The 16,089-nt window shown below is 33.3% G+C and overlaps 1 protein-coding gene across 15 annotated transcripts in view; it reads right to left on the reverse strand.

The window, feature by feature from the left end:
- SLC4A10 (solute carrier family 4 member 10) overlaps positions 1 to 16,089 on the reverse strand; it is a 309,415-nt gene that overhangs the window by 103,801 nt on the left and 189,525 nt on the right. For 6 of the 15 annotated variants that reach the window (XM_027129968.1, XM_027129928.1, XM_027129950.1 and 3 more), the window contains 3 exons: positions 12,446 to 12,537; positions 6,530 to 6,687; positions 3,419 to 3,506 (listed from right to left, as the gene is read on the reverse strand). In XM_027129968.1, coding sequence (XP_026985769.1) covers positions 3,419 to 3,506; positions 6,530 to 6,687; positions 12,446 to 12,537 — 338 coding nt within the window. Of the gene's footprint in view, positions 1 to 3,418; positions 3,507 to 6,529; positions 6,688 to 11,372; positions 11,463 to 12,445; positions 12,538 to 16,089 lie in introns of all 15 variants that reach the window. The other 9 variants (XM_027129909.1, XM_027129900.1, XM_027129891.1 and 6 more) reach the window with 3 other exon arrangements.

Raw genomic sequence — 16,089 nt, forward strand, 5'->3', positions numbered from 1 at the left:
GGACTTTTATTTCATATGTATTTCTTAAGTAGCTACTATATGTTGGGCATGTTTGCTAATTGAACAGAACAAGTCAGTGTTGACTTAAGAGCTGGGTGATAGAGAAAATTGTTGGTGCAAAAATCCAAAACAAGAAAAAGAAAAATAATCCCTTGATTTTGCTTTGGCTTTTGTTTTTATAAAACTATGTTATTTATGTTAATATACAATGACTTTACTATTATTTTAAAATAAGTTCACAAATATACATTTTAAAATTCTCAGTTTTCAGTTCTCTTATGATAAATATCAGTATTCTTATCTATATAAACAAAAGCTCTTTGGAATGCTTAATAATTTTTAAGACTATATAAAAGGATTAATAAATTGGTAGTAGCGCCAATAAACAAAATCATATGATTTCTTTCTAGTAATGCTCAACAGGAAGGAAGAAAATAGATTACACTGACTCAAGATAAGGTGTTGCTAGGATGACTAGAACATTCAGTCATTAATTCGTTTAAACAAAAATTTACTGAACCCTGACTGAGGGCCAGACACTACGTTAAGTTTGAAGATACAAAAGGAAAAGACAGTCTACCTACAAGAAGTTCCTGGTACAGACAGGAAAAGAACAAACAGAGCTTAGTCAACAAATATTTATTTGAGCACCTGACAAAATCAGGGAACAAAAATGAATATTAAGTGGTAACTGCTCTCATGGAATTTACAGCTTAATAGGGCAATACAATTCACCATTTTCTTAACTAAAGTAAATTGTAAGAATCAACTTTTTTTTTTTTTTTTTGCGGTACTTGGGCCTCTCACTGTTGTGGCCTCTCCTGTTGCAGAGCACAGGCTCTGGACGCGCAGGCTCAGCGGCCATGACTCACGGGCCCAGCCGCTCCGCGGCATGTGGGATCTTCCCAGACCGGGGCACGAACCCATGTCCCCTGCATCAGCAGGCGGACTCTCAACCACTGCGCCACCAGGGAAGCCCAGAATCAACATATTGAATTTTTTTCTTAATGAGTATAATTGTTCAATGTATTTCAAAGCAGTTATATAAGCAGAACAATTTCTCCACCTGGGCTTTGAACAATAAAAACTTTTTTTCTCTTTTAAAAGTATTTAAACATTTTTTTAATATTCAATGAATGTACTATCATAATTTAATTTAAATGTCCTATTATAATTAACAGCTCTCATTTTTGGAGTAACTTTCTGGCTGAGTTTCTGCTTCTCTATCCCACTGCTCACAGAGAGTTAAACAAATTGCCCCAAAGCTAAGCTCTAAACTTTCAAGTCTAAAGGATTCATGTTTGAGCCTTCATTCAAGAGCTGATGCTTGTTCTCAAATTAGGTAGTTCTCATTTACCAAGGAAATAGATGGAAGTCCTTTCTCTGCTCTCATTCTAAATCTAAAATTTTAAAACCATGCATGTTTCTCTGTTGTTCTATGTCTACTTGATTAGTCAATAACTTTGGAATTGACTCTTTTCTTTTGAGAAAATCTTGACTCCTAATTGGGGAAAGGAAGTATTAGGAAGAGAGATAACTTGAGTATTTATGCACAATATGCTCCTCTCACCACATAAGATGTCCCATGCCCCAGAGATATCTCAATGTAATATTTTAATGTCTTAGATGTGCAAACATAATATACCATGAAACATATGTGCATGAAAGTGACAGTAGTTAAATTATGACACAGTGTCATTTATTTTTCAATACTGTAAAAATTGCAAAATATTAATCAATATGGAAACACTAAAAGTAAAGATACTGTCAGTGCCTTCTCATAGAGAGTTCTACTAGAACAGGTTTGTGGAACTCATGAAGCCCTTTTGTCACTCTCCTGTCTTCTCCCAGATTTCCTCAACAGAATATGTTACTCTTTATAGTAGGCTAAGTAGTGTCTTCTCAAAATATGTGTCCACCTGAACTTCAGAAAGTGATCTTATTTGGAATAAGGGTCTTCGCAGATGTAATTAAGGATCTCAAGATGAGATCATCCTGGATTAGGGTGGGCCCTACATCTAATGACATGTGTCCTTATAAGAAACATAAAGAGACAGAAAAGGAGAAGACACACAGAAACACAGGGGAGAAGGCCATGTGAAGACAAAGGCAGAGACTGGAATTTTGCTGCTACAAGCCATGGAATGACAGGAGCCACCAGAAGCTGGAGAGACAGGGAAAGACTTTCCCCTAGAGGCTCCAGAGAGAATGTAGCCCTGCTGACATTTTGACTTCAGACTTCTGGCCTCCCAACGTATGAAAAAATAAATTACTTTTTTTTTAATTACCCAGTTTGTGGTAATTTTTTATGCATAGGAAACTGATACACTCATTAAGTTGGTTCTTTCTGAAACAGATGAAAAAAATGTTTTTCTTCTAGCTTTTGGTTTCCTATGTGTAAATATCAATAACTAATTCATATAAAACAGTAAACATAATTTGAACAGATATAATAGAAGAATTAATATTGAACCCCAAACACAAGTTCAAATTTTCAGATTTCATAAAACTAGGAAAAGTTATATGTAATACTAATTAGCTCTTTTCAAAGATTTCAAGTATCAGAAGCCATGTATTTCAATAAATACATTATTAAATTATTTGGATGATATTCTAGAAATGTATAATCTCTTTGTTATTTACTACTGACTTTTGAATTTATGTCCCGTCTGTGATTTTTGCATATGCTCTTCTTTTACAATAAAAACAATAAAATAATAAAAACAGATTTTCATAACATGTTGTAGAATCCAAGAAACCAGTTATATGATACTACTTTTTATGTTTATTTTTATGATCTTACATTTCTGAGACATATATCTCTTTGAGAAGCTGATGAAAGCTTTTTCCAGTCCAAGAAAACTACACACAAATTTTTGTACATAGAAAACTTTGTGGGCTGTATCAGCGATCACAGGCCTCTTGAAATCTTCAGCTCCTCTAATGGTTAAAAGACTCCCAGGTTAAAAACATCTACATTTAGGCAATTATAAAGAGAGTTGATAGACGTTGCATGGCTTTTGGTGTCATGTATACTATTCAGATAAACTGACATTGTATTTGGTTTTTTTTGAGACCTTAAAATTATGTTGCCCCAAACAAGACCCGCAGTGATATTTACAATGGTGATCACTTTGGCAACACATATGCTACAAGGGGGATATTAATAAATACATTCTAAATGTCACTAAATAACAAATTTTCTTTAGAGTATGAGGTTTCAAAATGTTCATGTGTGTGAATTTATTACCCCTTTTCAACAAAGTTTTCCAAAGGAAATTTTATAGTACAAGCATTTAAAAGAAGGGGAATTCAATACAGAGAAATCTGATTCACAGCAAACTGTCATGAATACAGAACTCCAAAAGTTAGGTGTACCTAGTAAAGGGAAATGTTCCCAATGAACTTGAATAAATACCTCATCTGTCATTAGGGTTGCAATTGATCTGCCAATCTCATGGTACTGTTGCCCCTTTCCCAGGGGTCCCAGAAGAATGAACAAAAATCTGTAATTAAGAAGAAAAAGACACAAATGTTTCAAGGTAGAAATAAAAAATAATTTTAGTAGTACAGAATCACTCATCTCAAAGGAATTACTGAAGATAGGGATTTCGATGTAAAATAGTTCCATATTTTTCCACAGGTTATTATTACAGGTTTTCAAATATTTTATGATGTTTCAAAATGACTCATGCTTGAGATCCTTGAGCAATTGGAATCGTGGTTATTTTGCTCTGTTTCCTTCATTTAGTTACCTATCGTGCCCACACAGTTGTTAGTGTGAATTTTTAGGATTCTATAATCCTTAGAGGAGAAAGTTGAGAAAAATAAAATCTGATTAAACCTTTCTGAATTGTAAGAAAGAGAACTCACTGATATGTAAATTGTAGAATTAGTTAGAAGGGGGAAAAGGTAATACAGTAGTATAAACAATGAAAGAACATAGGGTCAAAAAACCAGTAGGTGTACGTAAATTTACATTAAATAGAAAAAATGATTGCCGGGAATCAAAGATCAGTTAGGATAAAAAAAAAAAACTATTAATTCCAATGCTGCAGGAATAAAAGTAGCAGCTGAACTGTGACATTCCATCTCAATTAGGTTGAAAGTCTAGCAAATACATCATCACAACTGGAATTTTGAAGAAGTCAACATGTGTTTTAACTTTGGAGGACCAGTAATTGTCTTATCTCTGAAAAGGTCAATGCTACAGGGAAATTGTGAGAATTTTAAGATGACCTATATTCTGTAATATAACTCTACAGTATTCATTTGTTAAATGGTTCTTGCTCTTAAACGTGAAGACTAATGGCTTTTTAGGTACTACAATTCTACCTTTCATTTAGTTATAAACTTTAGAGATTGTACGTGTTTTTACATGATGCATATATTACACAGTCTTAGAGGATGTGACATTAACTTTTTGTGTCAGATGTTACTGAATCCAAGTCAACTTCTGCTATACAGAAATGTCTACTATACATTTAAAACAGGAATAATTTAGTGTGGTGGCAGATGCTTTATCAAGTATAGTACTTTCAAGAAACTTCCTAACCTATGTACATCCTGCTACTTTTCAGGTTTCTATTCCATGGGCTATTTATAAAGTCCTAAAATTATTTTCTGACATTTTTACTAGGTGCTACTGTTATATACACGGTGTGCCCTTTTGTCCTCCTAAGAAAGGATAATTAGGAACCTTGAATGGCTTTCTTTATTTTATTTGTCTAACTAATCTTCTTCTATTTTTCACCTTTCCAAGCTAGTCTAGTCTTTTAAATCTCTCCTCATACAGTGACTCTACTGTGCCCCTAATTTTTCCTCCATTGTTCTGTAGACACATTTTGCTATGTCAGTATGAAATGAGGTCACCTAAACCTTACAGTTTTCAAAGTGAGGGTATATAACCCCATTATGGCTTTTCTCTACTCCTGGGAATTTTCCTTTTCTTTCCTTTGAAACACAAGAGCTATCATTGTCATAAATATCCATCATTTACTCAGAGTTCATCGGATACCTTCCTAAGTGGTAGAACAAGAATGCACTGCTTGGAAGATGAAAAAGAATTTTAATCTACTAAAGTAATACCTCTATGGTTAGTAAGTTTCACATCTTAAATCTGAATCCCAAATTCCCAGAAACTCTGAATAGATTACAGGGTGTAAATAGAAAAATGCAGCCTTGATCATACAGTCAGAGGCCACCTTAATGTGCCCAGTTCATCCTTCCCCTTTTTTAATAAAAGTTGGTATGTATCAGAAGTCTCAGTAGCCCTCCAACAGGATGAACAGACACTTCTCTCTATAACCTGAATTGGTAACTAGCTACCTGCCTCAAATCTGTTCTTCCACAGATTCAGGAAGAGGCACTCAAACACTGAATCCCCTTCCAGTCAGCTGAGCTCTAATAAAATGAGGCCTCTCCTGACTAAACTATTCCATATTTTTGGAATATCTTAACCACAATCAAAACACAGAGTGATGTAAACTGCTATGTTTTAAGGCCAAAGGTCCATAGAAGAAACATTCTACAAACCCAGTTGCCACAGCACTGAACTTTTCATCAATTTAACTTGGCTAAGGCATTCAGTGTTTGGACGAGGAGGCATATTAACAGCATCTGAAATAACTATAGCATCAAACAAAGGGCAGCAGTCACGTAGGAAATGGGGCCCTACATAGATATGTTTTGCTATAGGAACAGGATCAGAGTAAAAGGCTGTCTATATATAGGAATTGCATTTGATGGAGGGAGAAGGAAAGAAAACAAGGTCTCCTGGAGGAATTGCTAGGAACCTAATGTTCTGTAGACAATATTCTTTTTTCAATTTGCCCATGGACAGTCTTATCTCTATAACATAGAGATAAATAATAAACAACAAAATTCAGTTTGTATTGTGGTACAGTTGTTAGTTTTTATGTACAGCTGAATGAAAAACAAGTTCAGGTAATCAAATTAAATTTGTACTTTTGATTCAGATTCAACCACAGTACCATGATGCTACTACCAATGATTCTTAAGACTCTATGTATGTGAAGTATACTGTGCCTAAGATTGAATCTTATAGTACATTAGATACAGCAGGTAGTATCCTAATGACGGCACTTACATGTACTCTGAGGGCCTACTCAGTCAAGCATAAGGCAGGCCTTGAAAACTTTGATCTTTTTAAGTACGATCACACTCATATACAGGATCCCACAGTCTAATGCAATCTTTGAGAAAAGCCTAATACTTTATCACTTTTCACCAAAATTGTAAGAAAGGATTTATATGGTGATATAGACCAGGGTAGTCAGAGATGAGGAGCATGCCTAAAAGAAAACATAGAAATTTGAGAGGAAGGAGGAAAGGACTGAATAATTTTTAAAGCACTTTTTGCCCTCCTCTACAAACAAGAAGAAACAATAGTTTTGTCGATTACACTTTAGTTTCTAGAAAAAACTCTCAGAGGGAACTATATTTACACCTTTTTTCCCACAAATAAATGGCTTAAGAAAAGTGCAAAAGATGCTCTTATACTTTGTACCTGGTTGGGATTGGGACTTCAGCCAGTCCTTGAAGCAGTACAGCTGGAGACAACCTGACAAACGCAACTACAGTTCGATCCAAAAACTCCAATTCCCCAACTAAGATGTTTGAAGCTTCAGCACCTGGAGGAATCTTCTTCATAAAATGCAGATCAACCTGAGATCATCACAAAGTAAAAAAAGGTAAATCAAAATTGGAAAAATTTGTTAAATCATATCCTAGCACAGTATTTCACACATGGTAACCCATCAATAAATATAGTTTAAATAAATATTGCTTATATAAATATAGTTTAAATAAATTTAAAAATAGTTAAACATCTTACTTGCCCTTTAAAAAAAAAACTTTTTTCTTTTACCTCGTATTTTTCTAATTTGTCATTAATACGTTGAATACTCTAGTTTCTCTATTCAATATTTTGAAAAGATTCTTTTTCAGCATCAGTAATTTTGAAATTTTCAGGGAGAAAGGAGTATGTGTTCAATTAAATGAATATACTTTAATCTTAATTTAACTAGCATTTGTCAATAGATTTAAATATTTGCATAGTACATTATCTTAATTTTGTGCACAATACATTTCAATGAATTAATATTCAAAATATGCCTATTTCAAAAGAAATATAATCATGATTCTCCTTATAGTATAAATTATGACTTTAGTCTTCAACTTTATCTTCATTGTTCTATATCCTTCACATTCTCTACTTGGCTTGATCAATCTTCAATTTTAATTTCTCATCAGAGAATTTAGATATGGCAGAGCAAAGAAACAAGAATAAAAATATTAACATTTGGAGCTGCTGAAGAGCCATTGTTGAATTTCTGATATGAAATGTCTGTGACTGAAATGAATGCACACAAAACAAAAGTATCATTAACAAAAAAGAAATGCTTGGAGTAAAGGGTGAAGTCTGAAAATGAATGTAAAATATTCTTAAGCATAAATATCAATTTTCATACAGAGAGCCTCAGTGAAAACCAAGCAGTGATTTTAAAGTCAATTTTACAAGGCCTATTTCTTGTTTCTAATTCATTTGAGTTGCTTTTAATGGAAACCTGTTTGCAGGGAGAATGATAGTTTAACTGCTGTAATAATTGTTTTTATGCTCTCATGTTAATGAAATGGGGACCAAAGATCAAAGTGAGAAGAGGAGAGACAGTGACAGAGAGAAGGAAACGAAGGAGAAGGAGAAAGAAGGAGAGAGAGGGGGCTGAGGGGATGAGGAGGAAGTGGAGGGGAAGGGAGAGGAAAATTAACAGGAGGAAGAAGAGGAGAGAGGGAGAGAGAGAAGAGCTCTGGCAAATACCATGAGGCCAACAAGACCTTTTTTTTGGTCAGATATTTCTTCTGCAAATTTAATGATTTGAGAATATTTTTTCCCAGCAGTTTAAAATGAAAGAAAAATTAAAACTTTTAGGAGGGATACCTTAGGATGTCCATAGCCAGACTTTAGTGACTACGTTAAATTTGTTGTTTTCTGAAATCAAGACCACAGCACAGCTATTTAGAAGGTTTATAACTACTTAATTTTCTGTAAGATAAGGGAGCCACAAAACATGAAACCCATTATATGAAGTATACATTTTATCAAAAGGATTAAATATAAAAATAATCCACAGTACTTCACTAAAAATATCAAATAGAAGCAATGTTCTATTTAAAGAAAAAGATTATAAATTCCAAAGTTTTTAATCTAAAAATTTGCTTCCAAATACAAATTTGTAAGCTCGTAATACCTATACACTATTAGCCCTGTGAGAAAAACATAATAAAGACTTATGGAGATAAGTCTCTCAGAGTCTAAAAAAGTAAACTATTAAGTTTTCCCCCCCAATAGAAATAACAATTATACAATGTTAATACACTGGAACAAAATTTAAAATGAGAAAATAGCTTATTAAGAAAATATATAATTGATAATCAGTGTGAGTCATATTGGTAACACTTGTCATAACTCTAATGAGAAGTTTAAGTTCAACCTGGAAAACTTTCTGTGAATTCATTTATTTCTTGACAAATGCCATAGCCTTAACTATTAGCGTCTGTACCTCAGGCAGGTGGCAATTATACACATGACTGCTTTAAGATTCAATTTAATTAAATCAAGGAGTACCAGTATGCTAAAATAGCTTAATTTTATAAAAGAAAATACATGGTCCTTACATATTATTTTTTGCATTATACAATACCTAATATATCATTGATTGATATCTGTTACTGAAAAAATGCATTTTTAAATATACTGAATTTAATTTCAGGATTAGCAAATTTACCTTGATTTAAAATGTAATAAATTATAGTTAAATAATATATATCTAGAGTAGTCATTATATTATACTCATTACATTATATTATTCTTGGAGTAGTCATATATTTGGGGGTAATAGATTATATAACATATTATCTAATTATATTATTATATTATACAATTATATATTATATTATTCCTGGGATAGCCCTGTATATTTGTATTTGTGTTAACATACGATTCATAAAGAACCTTATTTGGCAACCTAACTTTTAATATAACAAAAGATCACATTTAAGGACCACAGTTTAACCTTTTATAAAACTACAAATATCAAAAACAGCTCTGAGGAATTAGGTTGACCTACAGCCTTAAGACAGTCTTCAGGTGGACTCAAATATGGAATAAACATAAGGAAATTTTTCTGGTCCTCTGAACAGAATCTTGAAGAAATCAAGCTATACTCTTATGGATCTGGATTTATACTCATGCTTCTGGGGTCTCCAGACCTTTATGCTAGAAGGAAAAGATGCTTTATTCTGGTTATTTGATACTTAAGTTGTGGATGAGAAACAATTATATCTCTAGGGAACAAGTTTAGACAGAAGATCATGGTGGAACTGCAAGTGTCTGGACAAGCTACACAGTGAGATGTGAAAGAAATACAGATGGGTCTTTAGGGAGAAAGCTTAAGTCTTAAGCTCATTATAGAAAGTACAAGAAAAGTAATAGAAATTCCTTGGGGAGAAATGGTCTTGTGACACTAACCAACCAGTGATCTTGAGCAGCTCTCTTAATCTGGGATTCAGCTTTCTCACTTTCTAAATGAGATTTCTAAGGTTTCCTACAATGCTAGGATTTAATAATGCAACTCTTCACATTTCACATACTAAAGATTGATGCAGAAGAGAGTTCCTTCTACACAGAAAATAATGTGGAAGTTTCTTTAAGTCATTTGAAATAAAAGGAATTGTCAACATTTGGGAAATAATAAAATAGCCATCTTCTACCTGTCAGTTTAAAAACATAACACATCTGCTTTTCAAAAGCATTATAGGAATCAAAAAACCTGACAGTTCAGATCATGTTTTCAAACACTCCTTAAACGAATAAGTTTGATGGGCCTAACCACTGGAAGGGTTAAAAATATATAGTTTGAATGTAGACAGAACATAGGATCAAGTCACATGAAATGAAAAAGGACTTTTTTCCCTTAACATCTCAAAATTCTACTGGGGTTTGGAATCTACATAGTAAAACTTAAAATATTTAAATAAACAAAGTAATCTGTAGACTAACTGATAGATTCACTTTGATAAATTTACTACCAAACTGAAATCATTAGGCTCAAAAACCTTAACTCATGTACCTGCAAAATCTGCCACTAAAATTTGTTTCCATAATGATGCATTACATTAGCTCTTTTCAAGTCCTACTACTCTGTCCTTCCAGGTTATAAGGTAAGAAGTATTACTTTGTTTTTCAAAAAAAACCCCAAAAAGTCCAGAGTTGAAGGCTTAAATTATATTGAACCTCATAGGATTCACTCAACATGTACATCCCAAACACTGTTCAAGGCACTGGAGATCCAGTGGGGGCCAAAACATATTAAATTCTGGTCTAGTGTTTACTTCTGACACTGCTGTTCCCACTGATATCAACAACAACAACAATAATAATAGTAGCCACATTTTATTGAACACCTGCTATAAGCCCAACACTCTGCCAGGCTCTCTCTCTCTATTCTCTCACTTAATCTTCCCCCCAAAATTATAAATAGATATTATTCTTATTTTACAAATGAGAAAGATGGAGTCAGAGAACTCCTCCAAGATTAGATAGCTTATAAATGCTAGAGTTAGGATCCCATGCTCCTTCTCAAAAGCATGTTCTTTGCAATGTGCCATGCTATGGACAGGAGACTAAGAAATATAGATGGTTGGCACTGAGTAGAGGGCTGTAGAAATTTAACTTTCTCATTAAAAACTGGAGCAGTCCAGTGATTTGAAATGCAATAAGGAAGAAAAGGATTAAAGAAAAGAAGCCCTATTTTTCACTCTTCTATAGTTCAAATTGTTCTAGGAGCGCTGAAAATAAGACTACTGTCTCCAATTGGCTATATTCATTTTCTTTCAAATGTACTGAAGCATTTTTGAAGGCTGCAAAACTAGGTCAGACAACTAAAAGCAAAATGATATTGAGATATAAAATTCAGTGTCAAAGGGTTATATCCTTTAAAAAAAGGTAAAAGCTAATTATTTGAAAGGATGGGATTTATTATCACTGTTTTTGAGAATGTTCACTGTGCTCTTGTTATACTGTTAATGCCTGCACAAATAAGTAAGAAACTTCTTATGTCATTGCTTTTAAGATCCTATTTCAAATGAAGAACATCAGAAAATAAATGTATGGCAGTTCGCGACAATTTTATTCCAACTTGCAGATGAATGAAGATGTAATGCTTTAAAAAGATATTTTTTGGAGAGGAAATGGAATACATTTGAACTGGCTTAATATTTGAATCACATGCCTCCATACAGTGAGATGAGCTTTGAACCACTGTAGACACAGAGCCCGAGTGTGCCCTCACCTCTCTCTCTTGCTGGTGTGGAGGTCCTTTTTCATGCCTTTGTTTCATCCCACATGGACTAGCATGCCCCTTTTGTTGGCCTCCCAGCCCCTGCACGCATAATTAACAGACTTAAGCTGGTACACCATGCTCCCACAGAGACTCCACCAGGCACCAGAGGGAGAGCATGCACAGGACTGGACCTAGACCGTTTTGGCACTGGCAGAGGGATTCTGAAACAGCAGCAAGGAGCTGATCGCTATTAACCTTTTCAGAAGCTTGATGCAGGCAACTTCCTATACACTGCCTCCCATTCCCACCTCCTCCCACTGTTACAATCCTTGGGAGTGCTAAGGACCTTGTGAAAAACAAATTACTGGGAGTGATTACTGTTTCAGCCACTCAGATAAAGAAAGGTGTTGACTCTATTTTTGGTCAATATTAAAACTCTTCTTTCCTGATCAAGTGTTAGCTTGCCACTGCCTGCAATAGCACATATAGGATGTCAGGAATTTGCTGAGAAAAGCACATTATTTCCACATGCATTATTTTCTTAGAATACATTCAAATAAATGATTTCATCTGAATTGTCTCCAATTAGATGGATCCCTCAACAGTCAGTCTTTATTATGTTTTTATTCAAAACTCTGCTCAGTCTTACTATGTTCTAGTGTTTCTTAATACTAATGCCTTTCTCTGAATCACGACAGTGAAGCCTTAAGTTACATGATTTGCTTTTCCACAAATAGAGGAAAAATTATTTTGAAAAAAAAAAAACTAGCAAAAGTTTTAAACAATAAATTTCTGTTAAATTCTCTGTGAAGTCCAGTTATCTTTTTTACTGGAAGAGATGCATCACACCAAGTGGCTGAAACCTGAAGACTATGCATAAAACTTACACGTTTGGTTTTGTGAATAGGCAGAACATTACATGTGAACTTAAATGCTAACATTAGCTGTAACAATATCAAGCTTTGGATAAGAAACGAAACAAATGTGCATGCAAAAAAAATTGTGTCAACACCTCTTAAAATGGTTGATAATTTCTAGTAATAACTCAGATGCTTCCTTAAATGAGAGGGAGAAAAGCTTACCTTGCTAAAGTCAACAGTGCTGTTTTCCCTGCTCACATCATTCTTATTCTCAACACAGGCTGGAGCCGACTGAGGAGAAACAACCTGACCTGCTAAAAGAGATTGTTATTACAGAACACAAACAATTACTTACATAATTCTAGACATGCTGAGTGAAATATGAATTAAACTAAACCAACATAGGTTTCTTAATGAAGTAAGCATGAAGGGTCAATATAAATAGATATATATAAATACAAATATTCTTATTTATCAGTTACAGATAGAAACGGGAGAATTCAGTCAAGAAAATGTAAACTAATTCTCAGATTAAGACTCTATAACTAAATAGTTATTCTTTATGAAGAAAGAACAGCTACAAAAAGATTTTAATCTAATCATGGGTTTGAAACATCAGTGATTTCTAAATTTTATCCAAAACTATTGGGATATATATGTATATGCATATGTGTATATATGACAAGATAGACAACTCTTATGATTTAAGCTCAGACTGAAGAATTTTAAATGTAATGTTGTTTATTTGTTTGTTTGTTTGTTTTTGCGGTACACAGGCCTCTCACTGTTGTGGACTCTCCCGTTGCGGAGCACAGGCTCCGGACGCGCAGGCTCAGCAGCCATGGCTCAGGGGCCCAGCCGCTCCGCGGCACGTGGGATCTTCCCAGACTGGGGCACGAACCCGTGTCCCCTGCATCGGCAGGCGGGCTCTCAACCACTGCGCCACCAGGGAAGCCCAAATGTAATGTTGTTTTTTAAAGGGCGAATATTTATGTGAAAAGTACATAGCATATTTATAGCTTCTACTGCATCTGAAAAAACAAACCAAAGAGAAAAAACTCTTTGGCAACAACTTTTAGAGATTTCTATATGAGAGGTTTAGTTAGAAATACCTTTACCTCATATACTATGAATACTGTGAATATGATATTATGCTTCTCACTATTCAATTGTGTAAGCATACTGATATTGGTCTGCATGACAAGAGATCAATAAATTTGAATTGTATTTGTTTTCCATTAACACTAACAAGCAACTTAATTATTTTGTAGCCTTTTCTCCATTATAAGAAAGATTATGATATTAGTTAAGTAGACAGTACAGCTGAGAATGTGACAACAGCTAACCAAGGGTAATTACATTCCATTATTCACTAAATATGAAACAGTCTTTTCAATCACAACTTATATGAAATCTGTCCATATTTAGCAATTAAATTATAACAGTTAACGATGCTTGCTTAATTTCACATGTATCTCTCTTTTCCCTAACTTCTCTCCAACCTCACTTGTTACTTTTACTGTGATACAAGTAATGACAACCCAGCTTTGAAGCCTTGACCATATTTTATAACCATAACTCAGTGACTCAAAAATACTGCTCTTATTCTCATTTGTCTTAGATGGGAATATTTACTCTTCTCTCTGCCTAGCTCTTCCCTCTACCTGCCTAAATCCCAACTTTATTCCAAGTTTACCTTTAGTTTCATCTTCTCCAATTACTGAATTTCTCTAAACTGCTAGTGTATATACAAATACCTCTTCTTTAAATTCTTTAAATTCTCTTGAAATCCGGTTATTCTTTGTTAACTAGAATTTAAGTGTGACTTAAAACACTGATAATTTACTTTCAAATATTACTATAATTTGGCTTTTTGAACGATTAAGCCTCTCAGGCAGGGGTCATTTATTAATAGGTACAATTTTTTTATGGTTTAAACTTGTTATATTGCCAGAGAGTAATGGGCTTAAGATTCTTCTAAAATTTAAATATTTCATTGTTTTCACTAAACAAAGTAAAGTAATACATTTGGTGAAGATTTTTCAAATGATTTTAAAAGCAAATTCACCTTAAACCATGTACACAAATTCTTTTTTTTTTTTTTTTTTAAGGATATTCTGCTCTTTTGTGACCTATAGGGGAAGTGTCTTACCCTAGACTATGAGAGGGAGTTCAGTTCAGTAGAATTGATCATTGACCCTACATGATACAACACTTCTATAAATGACATAGATTTAGAACATAAAAATCTGAGAGTAATACAATCCTAAACAATTTCCAAAGTGACACACCTATCAATATAAAGTATAATTTTATAAGTATATAAAAGTTATAATTTTTTAACATCTTTATTGGAGTATAATTGCAACACAAATTCTGATTACAGTGAATTCCAAAAAAATATATTAACTTTAGAGAAGTGACAGACTTAAGCTGCACCACTTATTTTCATTCTCCCATTTCTAACTGCAGCGTGCAGCTATGACTGTGAACTGTTCATTAGCAGCCATTTAATATCATTCTCAAAATAATAACTGTAGTTTTAAAAAAACCTTTTACATAATGCATTTGTGCTACTAACAGATGTCTTCAATCACCAGTTTCACATCATTTCTCCATATTTTCATGAGTTAGAACATTAGATATATTTAAACCTAAATTTACTGAATGTTCTGTAAAATTGAACAGTGAAATTCAAGGCATGGCTAAATTAAATAAACATATATCTGCTTTCTTATAATAACTTATTTCATGTGATATAAAACTACATGGAAGAACAATTATCTAACTCAATCAGCAAACATACAAAAATAGTCAACCCAGCACAAACTCATCAACTTTGAAGAGATTTCATTGGATAGAAAATATGCTGTAACTTAAGATTTGAAGAAATTGGATAGCCTATGTTTTCACATATATACTTTAAAAGCAGAATATTTCATAAATTACCTTCAGCTCATGAGATATGTTTAAAACATTGGCACTTGTATTTCCTCTTGTAAGTATTAATATATTTGAGATTTATTGTTCAATGCTATTCTTGTTCTGAAAATTTTACAAAATATTACCTCATAAAGTTGATAATCAGGAAGGGATTTGAAAAATATTTTCTATGACTATTTTAAGTGATACGGATAATGACCTAGTGGAGAGTATTTAACTAGCAGGAGACATATGAGATGACAGAAATTTCCCTGCTAGTTCTAGATTCTAGGTATGTGCATAGAATGTATGCTACTGCAGGAAAAAAGCGTAAAAACTACCAGCCTGTGACATAGGAATATAAACCACAAGTTTGATATCTCTTTTATTTCAGAGATAATAGCTAAATATTAGTAAATACATTTAATCTCATCAAAGTTTAAAAAGTACTCCAAATCTTATTTCTCAATGTGTATGTTAATTTGTTAAAATGAAACAACACATTAAATGTGTATACTTTCAAGGCAGTAACTGAAAACCTGAAAAATGCATAGGTATTATTATTTAAAAATTAAACTGAGAGGTTTGGTTTGGGTTATTTTGAATAACTTGAAGCCTTTAAATAAAGCTTAAAATTTTATTTGCTTCATCTACCTACCTACCTATATACCTACCTACCTACCTACCTACCTATCCATCTAAAGCCTGCACATGAATTATAGTCTAACTACTGGAAATTTCATAAATTAAATAATTTTTATAATTCTGTTATCAACTATAATCTTTTTCTGTCTAAACACTTAGATTTCTTTAGTTTAGTCCAGTTATCACTGCCTTTCAGAAGAAGGTGATGGGCTTAGATTTCAAAATGACTTTCATTAACTCAAATACTATTACATAAGAAGAATCAGTAAATTTAGGTTTTGAAAGGGCATCTCTTATTT

This window comes from Aethalodelphis obliquidens, unplaced genomic scaffold (genome assembly GCF_003676395.1).
Source record: "Aethalodelphis obliquidens isolate GAN/ISIS:26980383/991018 unplaced genomic scaffold, ASM367639v1 scaffold2, whole genome shotgun sequence".
NCBI classification, from domain to species: domain Eukaryota; kingdom Metazoa; phylum Chordata; class Mammalia; order Artiodactyla; family Delphinidae; genus Aethalodelphis; species Aethalodelphis obliquidens.